Consider the following 19,366-nt stretch of genomic DNA (forward strand, 5'->3'; position numbering starts at 1 on the left):
ATTTCCAAATTTGCAGATGACATAAAATTTGGAAGTGAAGTGAGGAGGATGGTGATTGACTTCAAGAGGATATAGACAGGCTGGTGGCATGGGCGGACATGTGGCAAGTGAAATTTAATGTAGAAAAATGCAAATTGATACATTTTGGTAGGAAGAACGAGGAGAGGCAATATAAACTAGAGGGCACAACTCTAAAAGGGGTACAGGAACAGAGAGATCTGGGGCTATATGTGCACAAATCATTGAAGGTGGCAGGGCAGGTTGAGAAAGCAGTTAAAAAAGCATACGGGATCCTTGGCTTTATAAATAGAGGCATGGAGTACATAAGTATGGAAGTCATGATGAACCTTTTATAAAACACTGGTTTGGCCACAACTGGAGTATTGTGTCCAGTTCTGGGCACCGCACTTTAGGAAAGATGTGAAGGCCTTAGAGAGGGTGCAGAAGAGATTTACTAGAATGATTCCAGGGATGAGGGGCTTTAGTTACTTGGATAGACTGGAGAAGCTGGGGTTGTTCTCCTTGGAACAGAGACGGTTGTGAGGAGATTTGATAGTTATTCAAAATCATGAAGAGTCTAGACAGAGTAAATAGAGAGAAACTGTTTCCATTGGTGGAAGGGTCAAGAACCAGAGGACATAGATTTAAGGTGATTGGTAAAAGAAACAAAGGTGACATGAGGAAAAACTTTTTTTTTTTTTACACAGCGAGTGGTTAGGATCTGGAATGCGCTGCCCGAGGGGGTGGTGGAGGCAGATTCAATCATGGCCTTCAAAAGAGAACTGAATAAGTACTTGAAAGGAAACAATTTGCAGGCTACAGGGATAGGGCAGGGGAGTGGGACTAGCTGGATTGCTCTTGCATAGAGCCGGCACTGACTTGATGGGCCAAACGGCCTCCTTCCGTGCTGCAACCTTTCTATGATCTGGAATGCACTACCTGAAAGGGCGGTGGAAGCAGATTCAATAGTAACTTTCAAAAGGGAATTGGATAAATACTTGAAGGGGAAAAAATTTGCAGGGCTATGGGGACAGAGCAGGGGAGTGGGACTAACTGGATGGCTCTTTCAAAGAGCCGGCACAGGCACGATGGGCCAAATGGCCTCCATCTGTGCTGTATCATTCTAAGAAACCTCCGACAATGCAGCTCTCCCTCGGTACTGCACTGATGTGTCAGCCGCGATTGTGTGCTCAAGACTGGAGTGGAACTTGAATCTTTTGAGCCCAAGACAAGAGTGCTACCACAGAGGCAAAATGATCATTTTAAGGGCAGAAATCTCGTCTTAAAAATGGCTAATGTATATCTGGTGTTTCCTATATAGGTTCCACTATTTGACCAGTGGGAAGATGTTCTGGAAGGGATGAAGGTGGAAGTATTGAACCATGACTGTAACCTTCCTAACAAAGTCTACTGGATTGCATATGTCATCACGTTAGCAGGTAGGTCCCGTTGGCTTCATCCCACTTAGAACAGCTAACGGCAGCGTCACACGGTGTACTGGATTCTGCAACCCACAGCAGTGGCATTTAGATCCCCAGCCCCGATACAAATTCGCACTGACCTATCCGTATTGGGTCTGCTACTTGGCTTTGTCATTTGGTTGAGCACTCCTCTTCAGCTGTTCAGACGGGTAATTTCTGAGCCTATCGCCGATGCGTGCTTTCTGTTGGATCGTTCCGTAGGGTGGTAGGATGTGCATTCGGATGCAGAGTGCATCTGATCTTTGCCAGGAGCATCACAGGGAGTGAGGTCATTCCCAGTAAGTGAGGAAAAATTAGGAGGGCGGGTGACTGTGCCATGAAGAGGAAGAAAGTAAATTGCATCTTTTTTTTAAAAAAAAGGTATATATAATGCATAAAAAGGTGAGAAAGGGAAAGTCAAAGGTAGTGCCATTATGGGCTGCCCTCCCACCACTAGAGTGTCGTTTATGGAGACCCAAGTTCTGGATTCATACTTTTGCTGCAGCGCCACTACTGGCAGGAGGGTGTAATTGCAGTGTGACGAGTTTACATAGGCTGTTCGCATTATCCTTGCGGACATAGATACTTCTAATAGAAATATATAAAAACACGGACAAAATGCATGATTTTAAAATGGGGACTGAATTACATCTGCAAGCCCTGGTCAGATTTATCGCCCGCCCTCGAGCCCTGCTTCACCTGAAGATTATATCTACCTGTGTACAACACACAGGGATGTCGACCAGTAAAAATGGCATTTTAAACTTTTTTTTGAAGAGTCTCACGATTTGATCACAGTTGCTTTTTTTTTGAGAATTTTTTTTTAAAATGTTTGTTTTTTCCTTTTTTGTATTCCCCTCCTCTAGGATACAAGTCATTGCTGAGATATGAAGGATTTGAAGATAACTCCCAACAGGATTTTTGGTATAATCTGGGAACTGTAGATGTCCATCCAATTGGCTGGTGCGCAACAATTGGTAAACCTCTCGTGCCGCCTCAGAGTAAGTTCTTGGAGCACGCGCCACAATTTTCTTTAATGTAGTATTATATCGTAACTCCTCCCTGATCCTGTGCTGTTTGAGGAAGGTGAGGTGCAACCCTACGAAGGAAGTGAAGGAGAAACATGTGACCATTGACCCAGCTGTTTTCATACGTCACCTCCAAATGGTTAGCTAATGGGCAGAATTGGAGAAAATGTGGAAGGGGGTCACCTTGCTGCCCCTTCACGAGGGGAGCAGCTTGGGAGGAGGGGGAATAGCTTGGGGGGAGGCGGAGGGCGGAGGGGGAACGGACCGGGGGCGGGGGAGGCGGACTGTTCTAGGGTATAAGTTGCAGAAAAATGAACCCCCCCCCCAAAATAATCATCTGTTTGAGCAGCCTGAGGAACAACACAAAATTGATGATCTAGTTGATAAAACACTTCATAAATGGACTTTTCTACCTAATTGTTTCTTAAATGCATGTGAAAGATTGGTAAACTGTAAATAGCCCTGTTACAGTCTAGAAGGGTGTAATAAATGCAAGTTATAGTCTCTAAATTTGACCAAGTTTAACTCTGTCCCTCTGCCCTGGCTCTTTGGATTGTTTTATTGCAGGTTGTTTAGCAATGAATAAAATTAATTTTAATATCTCACTAATTCATTTGCTGTATTTCTAAGTGGAGGGTTTTCTTTTTGTGATTAGTGAATAGTCCCAACACTTCGTTCTCCGGTTTCCTCTCAGTCACCGCTCCAACTGCTGATCTTGCAGAAGCAAATTTATTGGCATTATGTTCCATAGACCAGTCTCCATCACGGACGGACTAACACTTGAGTGTGGACAGACTGCATGATGTTGTGTTCAGGACTTGATGGAAAAGTATTCAGTTGTGAAGTGATTTTGTGTTAATTCATGATGCTCTCTGTGCAGCTGTGCAAAACAAGACCACTGACTGGAGAGACTATCTGTTAAGAAAACTAATTGGATCTAAGACCCTGCCAGTCGATTTCCATTATAAGGTATGGGAACCAATCTACAGCCTAGCCCAGGGTACATGGATACATCTTGGCAGAATTAATTGGCGTCTGACCAACCAAGAACGTCCTAGTCTTGATCCCTTGTCTCTGCTGAGTTAGTTATTATCTTAGGAATGGAGTGAACCTGGGCCAGGGAGAGGAACAATCAGTGAGGGTTCCTGCTTCTCATTGCTATCTGAGGACAATGTCTAGAGTCTGATTCCATGAGTGTCCGGTGCCTCACCAAGTGACCATCCTTCATGTGTGAGCCTGGGCATTGAGTGATTTGACCAAGGGTTTGGGCTCATCATACCCCCACCCCAGTCTTGTCCTCACTGGACACCCATGCACTTTCCAGCAGGGGTCACCCGACAGTGATCAGTAACAGGAGCCCTGAGTGATATTTTCCCTCCCTAACTCAAGGACGACGAGGCCCGTTGAAGCAACCCTGCTGCTGTCCTGGCTACAATCAGCTAACTCGGCACAGACAAACAACAGAAGAACCTAGAGCCTTCCTGATCTGTGTAGCTCGGTATATTGAGCGAGTGAGGGCAGGGGGCACGTGTAGCTTTTTATGGACTTGGTATAAATATTTATACCATCTCCATGACCCATGTGAGCAAGACACAGAGCCCTCCTGCCACTGAAGACTTTTTTCTTTTCTTGAGCGTCAGTTATGAAGGAGAATTATTAATAAAAACACAAAATTTTTGACCCTCACTTTTGTTAAAACCATTACCCTCCTCCCAATAGGGACTCTCCTCACGTTCATCCACAGACTCCTGAGATGACTCCAACTCCAGTGAGAAACTCCATATGTGGATAATCTTGAAGTAGCTCCAGGTGCAGTGCGTTGGCAGACTAACTGGCTGTTCTACCAGGTTGCTGTCGGGATGGTTTCCAGAAATAAGTAAATCTTCCCTTTGCATAAGGAGGCTGATTTACCAGGGTGGTGTGTTTTGCACTGAGCGATCAGTACTATTTTGCTATTTGTAAACCGCCTTGAAAGGCTGTTTCTCCCAGTTTGCCCTTGGCGAGAGAGCTCTGATCTCAGCACCTCTAGTGAAGGACCTGGTTTCTGCTGGTGGTTTTCATAAGAAGCGAGGGAGAGTCATCTCTGCCTTACTCTAGGAAACCACATGGTATCTGTTCTCTGCAGAGGCCTGAGAACAGGGTGCCTGCTGTCTCTGGTAATGGATGCTACAGGGAGAAAATTACATTGTTATCCATCTTTTGTTTTTTTTAAAAAAAGTAAGTCAAATTTTTCTCAAACTCCTAATTTTATTCATCCCAAACTGTTTGAAATGTATCTAGAGGAAATTGGTCCTAAAAAAAAAAAAATCCAATCTTTGTATAGATAAAGAGCTAGACAGGGCAGGTACGGAAGGGCTGCAACAGGACAAAAGAGTATTGGATGCAGCGGGAGGGCTAAACACCGAAGCATTGGCGATGGAAGGTGCACAGAGTTATTAGGTGATGAGTAAAGCTGGAAAATAACCCATCTTTGGTTACTTGGCATTTTTCAACCCTCAGAATCGTATTGCTTCAAAATGTGGATTTTTTTTGGTGTGATGCAGACCAGAAGGATCCCAGTTTTAATCACTGATCGAATCAAAGGATGTTACAGCATAAAAGGAGGCCATTCGGCCCATTGTGCTGAGTTAGCTGATTTCACCTGCAGCAGCATTTTGGGTGCTACAGTTGTCTTCAATGCCTCGTGTGGCGGGAGGAGGGAAATTTAAGTCTGGGTTCCTGCTATCTAATGACCCCCGCTGGAAAGTGCATGTGTGTGAATGTTGAATGAGGCCTGAATCTGGTTTTGGTTGTGACATCTTCTACTGTTGAATGGGCTGCCAATGTTTAAACTCTCACGTGAAGAAAGGCCACTGGGTAACTACTGGTACCAGTAAGAGGCATCTCCTTCAAAAGAGATGGGGTGGGAGGACATCTTTTATTTTGATTTGACGTTCATACTTGAGAAGAAACATTTGTTATTTTTCCTGCCCAGATGGTGGAGAGCATGAAATACCCTTTCCGGCCAGGAATGCGGGTGGAAGTCGTTGATAAGTCGCAGATCTCACGTACGAGGACGGCAGTCGTGGATAGTGTGATTGGCGGGCGCCTGAGGCTGTTGTATGAAGATTGTGAGGAAGATGACGATTTCTGGTGTCACATGTGGAGTCCCCTCATCCATTCAGTGGGATGGTCCAAGCGGGTGGGTCACAAAGTGAAACGCACAGGTGAGCAGTTGGAGAGTTTACAGTAGGACCTCTTCTTGTTGATGAACTGTGACTTGCGTATTCCCTCGAATATAGAAGATTAAGGGATGATCTGATTAAAGGATTTAATCGGGTCGTTAGAGAGAAACTATTTCCTCTGGTGGGAGAGTCCAGAACAAGGGGGCATAATCTTAAAATTAGAGCTAAGCCGTTCGGGGGTGATGTCAGGAAGCACTTCTTCACGCAAAGGGTAGTGGAAATCTGGAACTTTCTCTCTTTTCCCCCCCCCCCCCCACCCCAAAAAAGCTGTTGAGGCTGGGGGTCAATTGAAAATGTCAAAACTGAGATTGATAGATTTTTGTACGGCAAGGATATTAAGGGTTACGGAACCAAGACGGGTAGATGGAGTTAAGATACAGATCAGCCATGATCTAATTGAATGGCGGAACAGGCTCGAAGGGCTGAATGGCCTCCTCCTGTTCTCATGTTCCTGCTTGTTCTGTACAAGCGCACATGATGCTGCCCAGTGACAGTTACAGGTAATGTGTTAGAACTCTAACACACCGATTAAACCATAGAGCTTTAAGATGTTTTAAGATAAGTTTCAACACACAAGGACTTGCAGGAAGGTGAAAAGTCTCTTGTGGCCAACGAGCCTTTTTTTTAATTGATCCCAGTCCACGTGCTCTACAGAAATACATCCCGTTGCCTCTCGAGTCAGCCTTTTGAATGGAAAATATTAAGATTTGTAATTCCCCACAGACTCGGAGCATCACAGATGGAGATGATACTCTCCCCTTTTAAACAAGACCCAAGCTTAGCCAAAGCCCTGGACTCTTCAAGTTTGATAGCTCTGAGATATTGATGAGTGAGTGTTGCATGTTTTAAAACTTCTAAAACCACAAATTGGAAAATAATGTCCTTGGAAAATTAAGTTATTGTAAATAAACAAACTTTCAAATTTCTGTTGTAATTTTCAGAGGGATCATGTCCTAATTTAAAACTTTTAAGATAAAAGGGCACCGCACTTTAGGAAGGATGTGAAGGCCTTAGAGAGGGGTGCTGAAAAGATTTACTAGAATGGTTCCAGGGATGAGGGACTTCAGGTAGACTGGAGAAGCTGGGGTTGTTATCCTTGGAGCAGAGGAGAATTGATAGAGGTGTTCAAAATCATGAAGGGCCTGGACAGAATAAATAGAAAGAAACTGTTCCCACTGGCAGAAGGGTCGAGAGTCACATGGTGAAAGTGGGATTAGTTTGGGTGGCTCGTTTCTCAGCCAGCATGGACACAGATTTAAGGTAATTCGCAAAAGAACCTTAGGCAAAACGTTTTTTGCGCAGCGTGTGGTTATAATATGGAACGGACTGCCTGAAAGGGTGGTGGAGGCAGATTCAATCATGGCTTTCATAAGGGAATTGGATAAATACTTGAAGGAAAAACATTTGTAGGGCTACGGGGAAAAGGTGGGGGAATGGGACTAGCTGGGTTGCTCTTGCAGAGAGCCGGCACGGACTCGATGGGCCGAATGGCCGCCTCCTGTGCAGTAACGATTCTATGTGAATCCCTGCTTTTGGTTCCCCATCTCGACTGAGTTGCTACCCTTCTCTGAACTGCGACTCTTGCCCTGTTACAGCTCTACAAGCCTAGGTAGCCGTTTAGTGCCTCACTCACTCGTTCACTTGTGAACGCCAGGAGATATTTGACAATTGAGCCAGATCCTGTCCTTATTTGATCTCTACGTCAAGTATCTTCCAGAAAGGGGCACTGGGTAGCAATTGGGAGTGGGAGTAGGACCCAGCATTTTTTATATATATCCCAGGGCTGCCTAATGAGATGAGTGATCGCAGCGTGGATAGAATTTCAACTCCATGAGTTGCCATGTGGCAAGTTCCTTTTGCATGGAGGAGCTGAAAGGAAGCAAGGCAGTTTTTCTTTTACAAGAGCAGCGGGAGTACGTAATGGAAGATAAGATGACTTGGACTTCATCTTTTAGTGGCTGATTTTATGTTTGTGCAATCCTGGAAGCAGGCAACTTGCCCGCAGGTCTGGGTCTGCAAATATTGTGTGGGAGGTAGTTGCTGGGGACCCACACCCAGAAGATGGTACGCAGTGAGTTGTTATGATCTGGAACGCACTGCCTGAAAGGGCGGTGGATGCAGATTCAGTAATAACGTTCAAAAGGAAATTGGATAAATTCTTGAGAAGAAAAAATTTACAGGGCTATGGGACAATAACAGGGGAGTTGGACGAATTGGGCAGCCCTTTCAAAGAGCTAGCACAGGCACAATGGGCTGAATGGCTGTATGATGCTATGATTCTAACTGACCAATCCCTGGTACAGAGCTATGGCTGGGTCAGAGGTGAAGTGTTCGTCTTCCTGTTAAAGATGGGATACCAACAGTCTTCAAGACGTTGCAGTTTAGAAACAGCCATCTGGGGAGAAGGCTCTTCTGAAGATTACAACCAGTCAGTTCAATGAATGTTGACTTTTAAAAGTGAAGATAGGCCTGTATGAGGGGCTAAGTTTGCATAATTTATTGGGCCAAATCTTCCTGTGGCAGGACATCTCGCGGCGGGACAATTGGACGTTTAGGTTTTAAAATTTTTTGCCCACAATGTTGCCGGAAGTGCGAGCTGATAACGGGGCCATCTGGGACTTTGGTGAACAACGGTGTATCTCCTTAACCAATGAAGTTAAAGGATTGAGAAATAAACAGAGGAAGGATTGAGAAGGCGGCTGAATTCAATGTTAGATCAGGTACAGAAAGAGAAATAAAGATTGGATTAAGAGCGAGAAGAGTACTTGCACTGATAATTACCAGATCTTAACTTTGGTGAAATTAATGTGCAGATGCAGCAACTTCATGAAAATCACAGGGAGGTTAAACGTGAGATGTCGTTTTCACAAGGCTAATGGTGGAACGGTGCAAATCGGCTATCGACTTGTGGCGATTCGCAATTCACGGGGTACCTCGTCCTTCTCACAAGTTGCTGGCCGATTTGCGCATTAATAACGGCAAAATCTGGCCCATTATTGATGTTACAAGGAGCAATAGGGATTAGGTTGAATTTCACTGAAAACTTGTACTCTGTTTGTTCATGCAGTCTAAGCAAAATAAACCAGCTTAGGTTTACAATTCCCAACCAAACAGCATTGTGGGAGTACCTTCATCGCATGGACTGCAGCGGTTCAAGAAGAAGGCCCACCACCACCTTCTCCAGGGCCACTAAGGATGGGCAATAAATGTTGGCATTGCCAGCGACATCTACATCCCAAGAATGAACAAAAACAAATTGGACTAGTCTCACTAGTATTTAAACCGCTCTGCCTTCCAGAAGATAGATAGAAACACGTAGGGGAGATGACCGTAACGAGTACACACAGCGAGGAGTCTCATTGTTGTGACTTGCTGGGTCACGCTATTTTATGACTAGATATTGAGCAGTCCCACTCACCCATGCTCGCTGACCTGCATTTGCTCCCGGTCTGGCAGTGCCTTGATTTTAAAATTCTCATCCTTGTTTTCAAATCCCTTCATGGCCTCACCCCTCCCTATCTCTTCAACCTCCTCCAGCCCTACAACCCTCCGAGATCTCTGCGCTACTCCAATTCTGGCCTCTTGCACATCCCCGACTTTCATTGCTCCACCATTGGAGGCCGTGCCTTCAGCTGCCTCGGTCTTAAGCTTTGGAATTCCCTCCCTAATCCACTCCGTCTCTCTACCTCTCTCCTTCTTTAAGTCGCTCCTTAAAACCTAGCTCTTTGACCAAGCTTTTGGCCACCAGTCCTAATATCTCCGTTTGTGGCTCGGTGTCAAATTTTGTTTGATAATCGCTCCTGTGACGCGCCATGGAACATTTTACTATGTAAAAGGCGCTATATAAACTCCCGATCATAGGTCTTGGAGTCTGTTTACAGTAGAGACCACACACGTTGAACCTGAGAAAATATCTAGTGCCAACCCAATTGGTGGCAGCTACCTGGGATACCGATTGGCGCCAATGGCGTGAAGGTGAGTTAAAACCATTCAAAATTTAAACGTGGATTGAACAGAAACAGTAGGTTTTTATTTTTAAAAAAAAGTCAACAAGATCAAAAGAGGCAGACAAAGAAATTAGCTACGGAAGAAAGACAAAGAGAGCATTGAACTAGAAATGTTGAAATTGGAGGCTGAAAAACAGTGAGAATAAATAGGAATAATTGCAATGTAGATAGGAAGACCAGAGGGAACACCACCAATTTGAGGCCAAGAAGGTGAAAGAGTGTCATCACTCTTGAACTGACAGAGAAGGGTGCGTCGACAGCGAGACCGGTAAGTGCGGCTGTGGAACCCATAATTTTGTTAAGTCAAATCTGATTCCAAGTTTTAAGGAGGGAGATGATGATGATCGATTGTTTCATTTAGGTGTTATTGTTACTGTGAGTGGGACAGAATTGTATAGTGCCAACCTGACATTAGTCACACGGGGATCGAAACCTGTAACCTCTTCTGGTCTGTTGGCTTCACACTAACATTTTTAACCATCTTTCTGCAGAAGGAACAGGTAGAGGAGATTTAGGCTCACACCCAACATTCAGGAAAATCTACTGTGATGCTGTACCCCATCTCTTCAAAAAGGTACAGGACAATATTTAACATTTCTTCTTTTTCGGGATGTGGGTGTCGCTGGTAAGGCCGGCATTTACTGCTCATTCCTAGTTGCATAAATAATTATTTGATCCAACTGAGGGCTCTTCAGAGGGCAGTTAAGAATACCACGACACTACCATATCCCATATTAGTTGCAATTTCCTTACTGGAAAGACCCAAAAAGAAATATAAGGCAATTTACTACTGATGGTGAGTTGTGTTTTTTCTTTCTGATGAGTTCTAATACTGTTTTGTTACCAGTGTGGTGTGGCCACAAGTGGACAGCTTTGTCAGGAGGCCAACAATGGACAACTTTGTCAGGAGGACGAGTAAGGGCAGCTGGGTCAAGAGTGGTCTTGCTGCAAGTAAGAAGGAGGGGAAAAAACACTGGGGTTTATATCTCACCTCTCACTTCCTTAGGACATCCCAAAACCTTCACAGCCGATTTGTGCACCGCAAGGTCCCACAAACAGAGATGAGATAAATGGCCAATCGCTCTGTATTGCAGGTGGAGGTTGAGGGATAAATGTTGGCCGGGGCACTGGGAGAACTCCCCTGTCATGGGATCCCTCGCATCCACTTAAACCGAGTCCTGGATTGCCTGTTCAACGACTTATCCAAAAAGTGGCACCTCTGACATACCTGGAATTGAGCAATGTCTTTTGGTGATATGGCAAACTTTTTTTTGTACTCCAGTTAAAATAATTTTCTTTTTTGTGCCAGTGTATTGCTCTGGTGTTAAAACTCCAACAAATGGTGTCTTGGAGGGTAGCCTGTGAATTCATGCCCACAGTTGCCCCAAATGGTTGGCTTCCAATCTCTGCAAGAACACTAAGGACAGATCAATTGAATGCCAGTCATTTCCCCATAGACAGAGACATCTCAGGTTCTTGCACCCACTACTATTTGCAGTGTCCCTACTGTAGCCCTGATCGAGATCAACTAACTCAGTACAAATCTGGAATCAAATTTGGGATCTCCCTGGTCTAGATGGTTTAGCACTGCCCACATAATTAATTTACCCCCCCAAAACCACTGGGGTGGGATTGTATGAGGTGGGAGGCTAATATATATAATCTTACTCACTTTTTAAAAAAAAAATTCTCTTTACATCTTCTTGCAGGGTTCCTTGCTGAAGTCTCCATTAGTGAATGTGCTGGAGTATAAGCAAAAGATATCTAAATGGAGTATGTTGACTCCATGCCACTGTTTGATCTGAGTTAGAGGCCATTCGTGATGTTTTTGAGACTCTGGTGAATATATTCACAAAAACAGCAAGCAATCTGCAGAGATAATTGACAACCAAAATACAATGCCTTGTAGAGTGCGCTCACTGAGCCAAGGCTGACACTTCAAGTTGAGAGCATTTGGTTATGGTGTAGAAATCGGCTTAGTGTAAGAATTTGCTAACAGAAAAACAAAGTGCTGGAAGTTCTCAGCAGGCCGGTCAGCATCTATGGTAAGAACAGATGAGTTAACAGTGCAGAGGTGGACCTTTTGTCAGAATGGTGTTTGTACCTGAAACATTAACTCATCTGTTTTCTCCACAGATATTGACTGACCTGAGTGCTTCAAGCATTTTCAATTCTTACAGATTTCCGGTATCTGCATTTTTTTTTTTTGCTTTTTGTCAGAAGTTAGTGTTTACCAAACTTTGTTGCTTTTTAAAACCCTTCTGATTCCTAGGTCCGAGCGGTTTATACTAATGATGACTGGTTTGAGGAGGGGATGAAACTGGAGGCCATTGATCCACTGAATTTATCCACCATTTGTGTTGCTAGTGTCCAAAAGGTAAGGCGACATTTTTTTTGGTAAATTGGGATTGAGGTACTGTTGCGATAATATTCTTAACTGTGTATATCACAAGGAATAGAGAGCTGTATATCCAAGTTTGCTGATGACACCAAGTTAAGTGGCTCAGTAAATGGTATAGATGGGAGCAGAAAGTTGCAAAGGGACATTAGATAGATTAAGTGAGTGGGCAAAACTGTGGCATGTGGAGTTCAATGTGGGGAAGTGTGAGGATCTAAGAAAGATAAATCAGAGTATTTTCTAAATGGCGAGAAGCTAGAAACTGTGAATGAGCAGAGATTTAGGGGTCCAAGTACAGGAATCACTAAAAGCTACTGGATATATACAACAAATAATTTAAAAGGCTAATAGTATGTTGGCCTTTATCTCAAGGGAGCCGGAATACAAAGGGGTGGAAGTTATGTTTTTCATATAAAGCTCTGGTTAGATCCCATTTAGAGTATTGCGTTCAGTTCTGGGCACCGCATCTCAGGGAGGATATATTGGCCTTGGAGGGATTGCAGTGCAGATTCACCAGAATGATACTGGGGCTAAAAGGGTTAAATTACGAGGACAGGTGGCATAAACTAGGCTTCCGTTTCCTTAAGTGTAGAAGATTAAGGGGTGATCTAATTGAGGTGTTTAAGATGATTAGAGGAGTTGATAGGGTAGATGGAGAGAAACTATTTCCTCTGGTGGGGGGAGTCCAGAACAAGGGGGCATAACCTTAAAATTAGAGCCAGGCCGTTCAGGGGTGATGTCAGGAAGCACTTCTTCACACAGAGTAGTGGAAATCTGGAACTCTCTCCCACAAAAAGCTGTTGATGCTGGGGGTCAAATGAAAATTTCAAAACTGAGATTGGTAGTTTTTTGTTGGATGAGGGTGTCCAGGGTTACGGAACCAAAGCAGGTAGGTGGAGTTAAGGTACAGATCAGCCATAATCTAATTGAATGGCAGAACAGGCTCGAGGGGCTGAGTGGCCTCCTTCTGTTCCTATGTTCCACACAGGGAGCCACCTGGCACTGCTTAGATGGGTTGGCTGTTAGAAGGAGCACCACATAGCTCCCCTTCTAACTATCATTATACCATTATTCTGTTAATTACAGAAGGACCTTGATGGGAGTTGAGAGTAAATCTGGACTGGATCTTCTTGCCTCCTATCTTAAGGCAGATGCTTAGTGGACAGCAATCTGCAACTGGAGACAAGGAGGCATAGGGGAAAGAAGCTCTCCCGATGGCTTAGTGGTTAACAGTACTGCCCGGTGTGGTACTGAGCTGTACAGAGAGCTGGTAGATTGTCCTTGCTTTAATCTCCAGTCTATCACGGTGTTAGCAAATCTCAGCTAGGGCAGTAGCACGGGCTCTACAGTTGGTCTTGGTGCTCCTGGGCTTGGGAGGGACAAATCAGCCAAACCTCTACTCCTTTTATTGCTGTCAAATTTTGATTGGTAACAGTCCTGTGAAGCACCATGGGATGTTTTCACTACCTTAAAAGTGCTACATAAATGCAAGTAGTTGTTGTTATTGCTGTAATTAAACAGTGGGCGCCCTTTTAAAGAGGAGATGGTTTGGGTACAGTCTAGGCACATTCCCACAAGGCAGAAAGGTAGGGCAACTAAAGCAGAGCTCCCTGGATGACAAAAGAGATAGTGAGAAGATGAAACAGAAAAAAGGGGCGTCTGACAGATGTCCGGTTGATAACACGAGTGAGAACCAGGCAGAATATAGAAAGTTCAGAGGGGAAGTGAAAAAGGAAGTAAGAGGGACAAAGAGAGAGTATGAGAATAGACTGGCGGCCAACATAAAAGGGAATCCAAACATCTTCTACAGGCATGTAAACGGGTAGTAAGAGGAGGGGTGGGGCCGATTAGGGATCATGGAGGAGATCAACTCATGGAGGCAGAGGGGATGGCTGAGGTACTAAATGATTACTTTGCATCTGTCTTTACCAAGGAAGAAGATGCTGCCAGAGTCTCAGTAAAGGAAGATGTAGTTGAGATACTGGATGGGCTAAAAATTGATAAAGGAGAGGAACTTGAAAGGCTAGCTGTACTTAAAGTAGATAAGTCACCCAGTCCGGATGGGATGCATCCTAGGTTGCTGAGAGAAGTAAGGGTGGAAATTTTGGAGATACTGGTCATAATCTTCCAAACATCCGTAGATACTGGGGTGGTGCCAGAGGACTGGAGAATTGCAAATGTTACACACTTGTTCAAAAAAGGGTGCAAGGATAAACCCAGCAACAACAGACCAGTCAGTTTAACCTCAGTAGTGGGGAAACTTTTAGAAACGATAATCCGGGATAGAATTAAGTCACTTGGACAAGTGTGGATTGATTAAGGAAATTTGTTAAAGGCAAATCGTGTTTAACAACTTGATAGAGTTTTTTGATGAGGTAACAGAGAGGGTAGATGAGGGCAATACAGTTGATGTGGTGTATATGGACTTTAAAAAGGCGTTTGATAAAGTGCCGCACAGTAGGCTTATCAAGATTGCGGCCCAAGGGGGGCAGTGGCAACATGGATACAGAATTGGCTAAGGGACAGGAAACGGAGAGTAGTGAAGAATGGTTGGTTGTTTTTCGGACTAAGAGACTTACTAGAATGATTCCAGGAATGAGGGGCTTTAGTTACATGGATAGACTGGAGAAGCTGGGGTTGTTCTCCTTGCAACAGAGACGGTTGAGAGCAGATTTGATAGAGGTATTCAAAATCATGAAGGGTCTAGACAGAGTAGATAGAGAGAAACTGTTCCCATTGGTGGAAGGGTCAAGAACCAGAGGACATAGATTTAAGGTGATTGGCAAAAGAACCAAAGGTGACATGAGGAAAAACTTTTTACACAGCGAGTGGTTAGGATCTGGAATGCACTGCCCAAGGGGGTGGTGGAGGCAGATTCAATCTTTCCCTGTCTCATATCTTGTTTTTTTAAATCATGGAATCATACAGCACAGAAGGTGGCCATTTGGCCCATCGTGTCTGTGCCAGCTCTTTAAAAGAGCTATCCAATTGGTCCCACTCCCCTGCTCTTTGCCTATAGCCCTGCAAATTCCTCTTGCAAACAGACAGATTTTTCTGTTCTTCCCACCAATACTCTTCCCTCCCCTGGGGTCTGTTTCCACAAATGCTGCAAACCTTCCAGTACATTGCCCAGATTACCATTCTTCGTATGTGCGTGTCAGCAGGCAATTTGATCACAGCTTCACCCAATGCTGTCCTTGACCAGCATCTACACATGCAATCCACATGTAGCGGTCAGAAGCGGGAATCCTGGCTGAATTTTCTCCATCCCCATTGCTGCTCCTGCTGAGATCAGCCAATTTGACATAGTTGGAACATTCCTGGTCCCTGTCACATTATAACCAGTGTCTCGAACTTGTGTCACTTAATCACTACTTCCTGTTTTACCATCTTCTCTCTTGTTTTTTTCAACCTTGCTAGCTCCTGTACTATAGTCTTAGCTCTTCATCTGGGTTTCTCAGTAATAAAGAAAACCAAAATAACCTGAATTAACCTGTGCGGATGATGAAATTGCTCCCTTGCTCTGTGAGGATTCAATCACCTTTCAGAATATCAGCCATTGTTTTTAATTTTTTTTAGGCGTGAGTCCTACTGGTGCCCAGGTCAGGATGGTATTGACAAAGGAACAGAAATCTTCAATAGGAAGAGTGACCTCTTCTTCCCTTCCTCCTTCCCGTGTCTCCTGCTCCATTCCCAGTCAATAAGCTTCCTGCTCGCTGACGTTTCTCCTAAATTGCACGAAGGACCTGGCTTAATTTTCCTTCTGATTTTCTCTGCCGCCTTGTAGAGAAATGTCTCCCCTCTGCTTGCTACTTCCTCAGGCACGATGATTGGGATTGGGATTGGTCATTGTCAGGATTGGGATTGGTGTACTATAGCCCCAAAATAAACTTAAATCTTATTGTAACTGATTTTCAAGATGGATGCTGGTGAGAAACTCCATCTGTATAAGGATTTTGAATTATCACAATTTCTGGGTGCTCCATTTACCTCTGAATCAGACTCGACTCCCATCTGATTAATTGGGTGATGATAACAAGGCCGCATCTTTTGCCCATCCCTAGTTGTCCTGTGAAGATGGTGGGTCTTCTCCTTGAACTACTGCAGTCCGTGTAGCAATGGTGCTCCAAAATGTTGTTGGGTATGGAATGCCAGAATATCGACCCGGTGATGATGAAGGAACAGTGATATATGTCCAAGCCAGAAGGCCAGAAGTGGAGGAGCGTAGAGATCACGGACAGTTGTAGGGTTGGAGGAGGTCACAGAGATAGGGAGGGGTGAGGCCATGGAGAGATTTGAAATCAAAGAATGAGAATTTTAAAATTGAGGCGGTCCTGGACCCAGCGCACAAGGGTGACTGGTGAACAGGACTTGGTGCGAGTTAGGATACGGGCAGCAGAGTTTTGGATGAGTTTAAGTTTATGTAAGGTGGGAGGCCGTCCAGAAGAGCATTGCAATAGTTAAGTCTAGAGGTGAAAAAGCATGGATGAGGATTTCAGCAGCAGATGAGCTGAGACGGGCGATATTAAGGAGGTGGAAGTAGGCGGTCTTGGTGATGGAGAGGACATGTGGTCGGAAGCTCATCTCAGGGTCAAATAGGACACCGAGGTTATGAACAGTCCGGTTCAGCCTGAGACAGTGGCCAGGCAGAGGGATGGAGTCGGTGGCTGGGGAACAGAGTTTGTGGCGAGGGCCAAAGATAATAGCTTTGGTCTTCCTGATATTTAATTGGAGGAAACGTCTGCTCATCCAATATTGGATGTCGGACAAGCAGCGTAAGTTGAGATCGACGATAACTGTTGTACAAGAGCAGCAGATGTGACTCTTTTTCTGTGTCCTGTGGAACGGCAGGTGTTGCTAGATGGATATCTGATGATTGGAATTGATGGATCTGAGGCGGCCAACGGCACAGACTGGTTCTGTTATCATGCTTCCTCCTATTCCATCTTTCCTGTGGGATTCTGCAAGAAGAATGACATTGAATTAACGCTTCCTGTAGGTAAGTTGCCTGATGGAACTAAAGTGCTGTGTTTTTTCAAATCCATTTTGAAATCCAACAAAGTGCCCAGAATAAAACCATGGGTATCAACATTGATTCGATCTCCTGCTTACCAGAGCAGAGCACTCGGCTTGAATTGAGAAACTTGCGTGTTAACTGGATTCAGAATTTAGGATAAAAAGTGAAGAGTTTTTGTTTCTATTTTCCTGTCCTTTTCTTATTTAGTCGTTCCCCCCCCCCCCCCCCCCCCGCCCGAAGGATATTGGCCGAGGCATAGTTCCATTGGTGCCAGCTGCCTTCCGCTGTCTCACCCGGGTGTCAGCAGGCTAGTTGACCCCAGAGTCCTGACATTTCCAATGCGTGTGTACATAAACCCTCACGCTCCGGACTCGTTCCAACAGGAGACCCTGGATAGCGACCAGGAGTAGCAAACATCCCCTCACTAGCTTCAGGGGCAGCTGAGGCCAATCGTAGCACCCCCAGCTGCTTCTACAGCTGAAAAGTGCAGATTGGGGGCCCAATCCAGGACGACTTGTTGGATCAGTCTCGTGTATTGAGAACCTGAATAGTCCTTTCCTTTTTTATTTTGACTGAATATTGTCCAATGTTGAACACTGAGGACAGAGGGGTTGAACGAATCTGTCTATCATCCATTAACTGGTGTCGAACAGGCTAATTATTACCATTGTTACTTTTTTTGTTTTGCTGCTGCCTCTCTTTCCCCTACTTTCCCTCCAACTGCCTCTTCCATTGAAGCTTTGAAAACTCGATGCTCACCCATGAAGGGGCTTCATTTAACGGGCACCTTGTTGTAAAGGCAGTGATAAATAAGCACCTTGTTTAAGTGTCTCAATTGTACCTTGTCATCCTCAAGTCTAATTCACTGTTTGGACAAAGTTGCTTCCTGCTCATGAGCTTTTGTATTTTCTGCTTCAAGGTTATGAGAAGTCCTTTGACTGGGAGATGTATTTGAGAGAGACTGCCACCATGGCAGCCCCTGCAAGTCTCTTCATTAGGGTAAGTAACAAGGTTTTTTTTTCCCAGGAATATTTTGATTTTATAGCAGTGGCCACTGGCTATTGAATGCTAGTGAGGACCCTAGCTGATATTTTTTTTTCTCTTTGCCTCTCTAGCCCAGGGATACTGAGACTAATTGTAGTACCTGCATCGTCACTGCATTAGCTGAGTGCTCTCGCCTCTGCATCACAAGGCTGAGTTCAAGTCCCACTCCCAGGGTGACACTCCAATGCAGTACCGAGGGAGTTCTGCACTGTCTTTCGGACGAGACGTTAAACCGAGGCCCCGTCTGCCCACTCGGGTGGACGTAAAAGATCCCATGGCACTATTTTGAAGAAGAGCAGGGGAGTTCTCCCCAGTGTCCTGGCCAAAATTTATCCCCCAATCTACATCGCTTTTTAAAAAAAAAAATTACCTGGTCATTTATCACATCGCTGTTTGTGGGATCTTGCTGTGCACACATTGGCTGCTGGGTTTCCTACATTACAACAGTGACTACAATTCAAAAATACTTCATTGGCTGTAAAGCGCTTTGGGACGTCCTGAAGTGGTGAAAGGTGCTATATAAATACATGTTCTTGCTTTCTGTCGTTTAATCTCTCTCCACATTGCCATTTTGACCGAAGCATCGGAGGAAGTGAACTTCTCTTGCGGGCGATTGTGAATAGTAACTCTGCTCCTGCCGTCAGTGACATGGCGCACCAGTGCGGGGCCACTTTCTGTAGGCCCCCTCCTCTCTCAATATCACGATTGTATTTTCCATGAATTTTGTGTTTCTAAATTGTTAGGAGGATTATGCAGAATGACGCTGATTGCAGTGGTAATGACTGAGAATGTTTACAGTGGTGCTGAGCGTCCTCTGGAAGCTTGGCAGCACCTCCAGAAGACGTGTGATGGCACACTGGCAATTTTAATTGCATACCAAAATGAGTATTTGTGAAATTTTAATAGCTGCAAATTTTATTTTGACAAGTGAAAATTTGAACCATGTGGAAGTTGTGTGTTCCTGCTAATTATCATAAGGTCCCTATCTCAGCTGGACAAGTGCAGAGCTGAGGCTAGGTTTTTTTTCTCTCGTAGGGAAGGAAGGAGGTAAAATGGAGGGTGAGTTCCCCAGGGGCCTGTTGCATAACCTTTTGTGGCATCTCTATTTGCCCTCTTGTTTCTGGTGCCAAAGCGATGCTGAGGGTAAACTTGGGAAGTATTCTGTAGAGATCGGGAGTTTAAAGGACG

General features: G+C 44.6%; 1 protein-coding gene across 9 annotated transcripts in view; it reads left to right on the top strand.

Moving 5' to 3' along the window:
- The window catches only part of l3mbtl2 (L3MBTL histone methyl-lysine binding protein 2), a 116,048-nt gene that overhangs the window by 26,397 nt on the left and 70,285 nt on the right, over positions 1-19,366 (top strand). For all 9 annotated transcript variants that reach the window (XR_010958752.1, XR_010958754.1, XR_010958753.1 and 6 more), the window contains exons 6-13: positions 1,322-1,439; positions 2,327-2,461; positions 3,369-3,457; positions 5,463-5,694; positions 10,211-10,293; positions 11,992-12,096; positions 16,969-17,116; positions 18,054-18,133. Coding sequence is in view for 2 of the 9 variants with exons in the window: in XM_067974660.1 (XP_067830761.1) it covers positions 1,322-1,439; positions 2,327-2,461; positions 3,369-3,457; positions 5,463-5,694; positions 10,211-10,293; positions 11,992-12,096; positions 16,969-17,116; positions 18,054-18,133 (990 nt within the window). In the remaining 7 variants the exon portion in view is untranslated. The remainder of the gene's footprint in view (positions 1-1,321; positions 1,440-2,326; positions 2,462-3,368; positions 3,458-5,462; positions 5,695-10,210; positions 10,294-11,991; positions 12,097-16,968; positions 17,117-18,053; positions 18,134-19,366) is intronic.

This window comes from Heptranchias perlo, chromosome 40 (genome assembly GCF_035084215.1).
Source record: "Heptranchias perlo isolate sHepPer1 chromosome 40, sHepPer1.hap1, whole genome shotgun sequence".
NCBI classification, from domain to species: Eukaryota; Metazoa; Chordata; class Chondrichthyes; order Hexanchiformes; family Hexanchidae; genus Heptranchias; species Heptranchias perlo.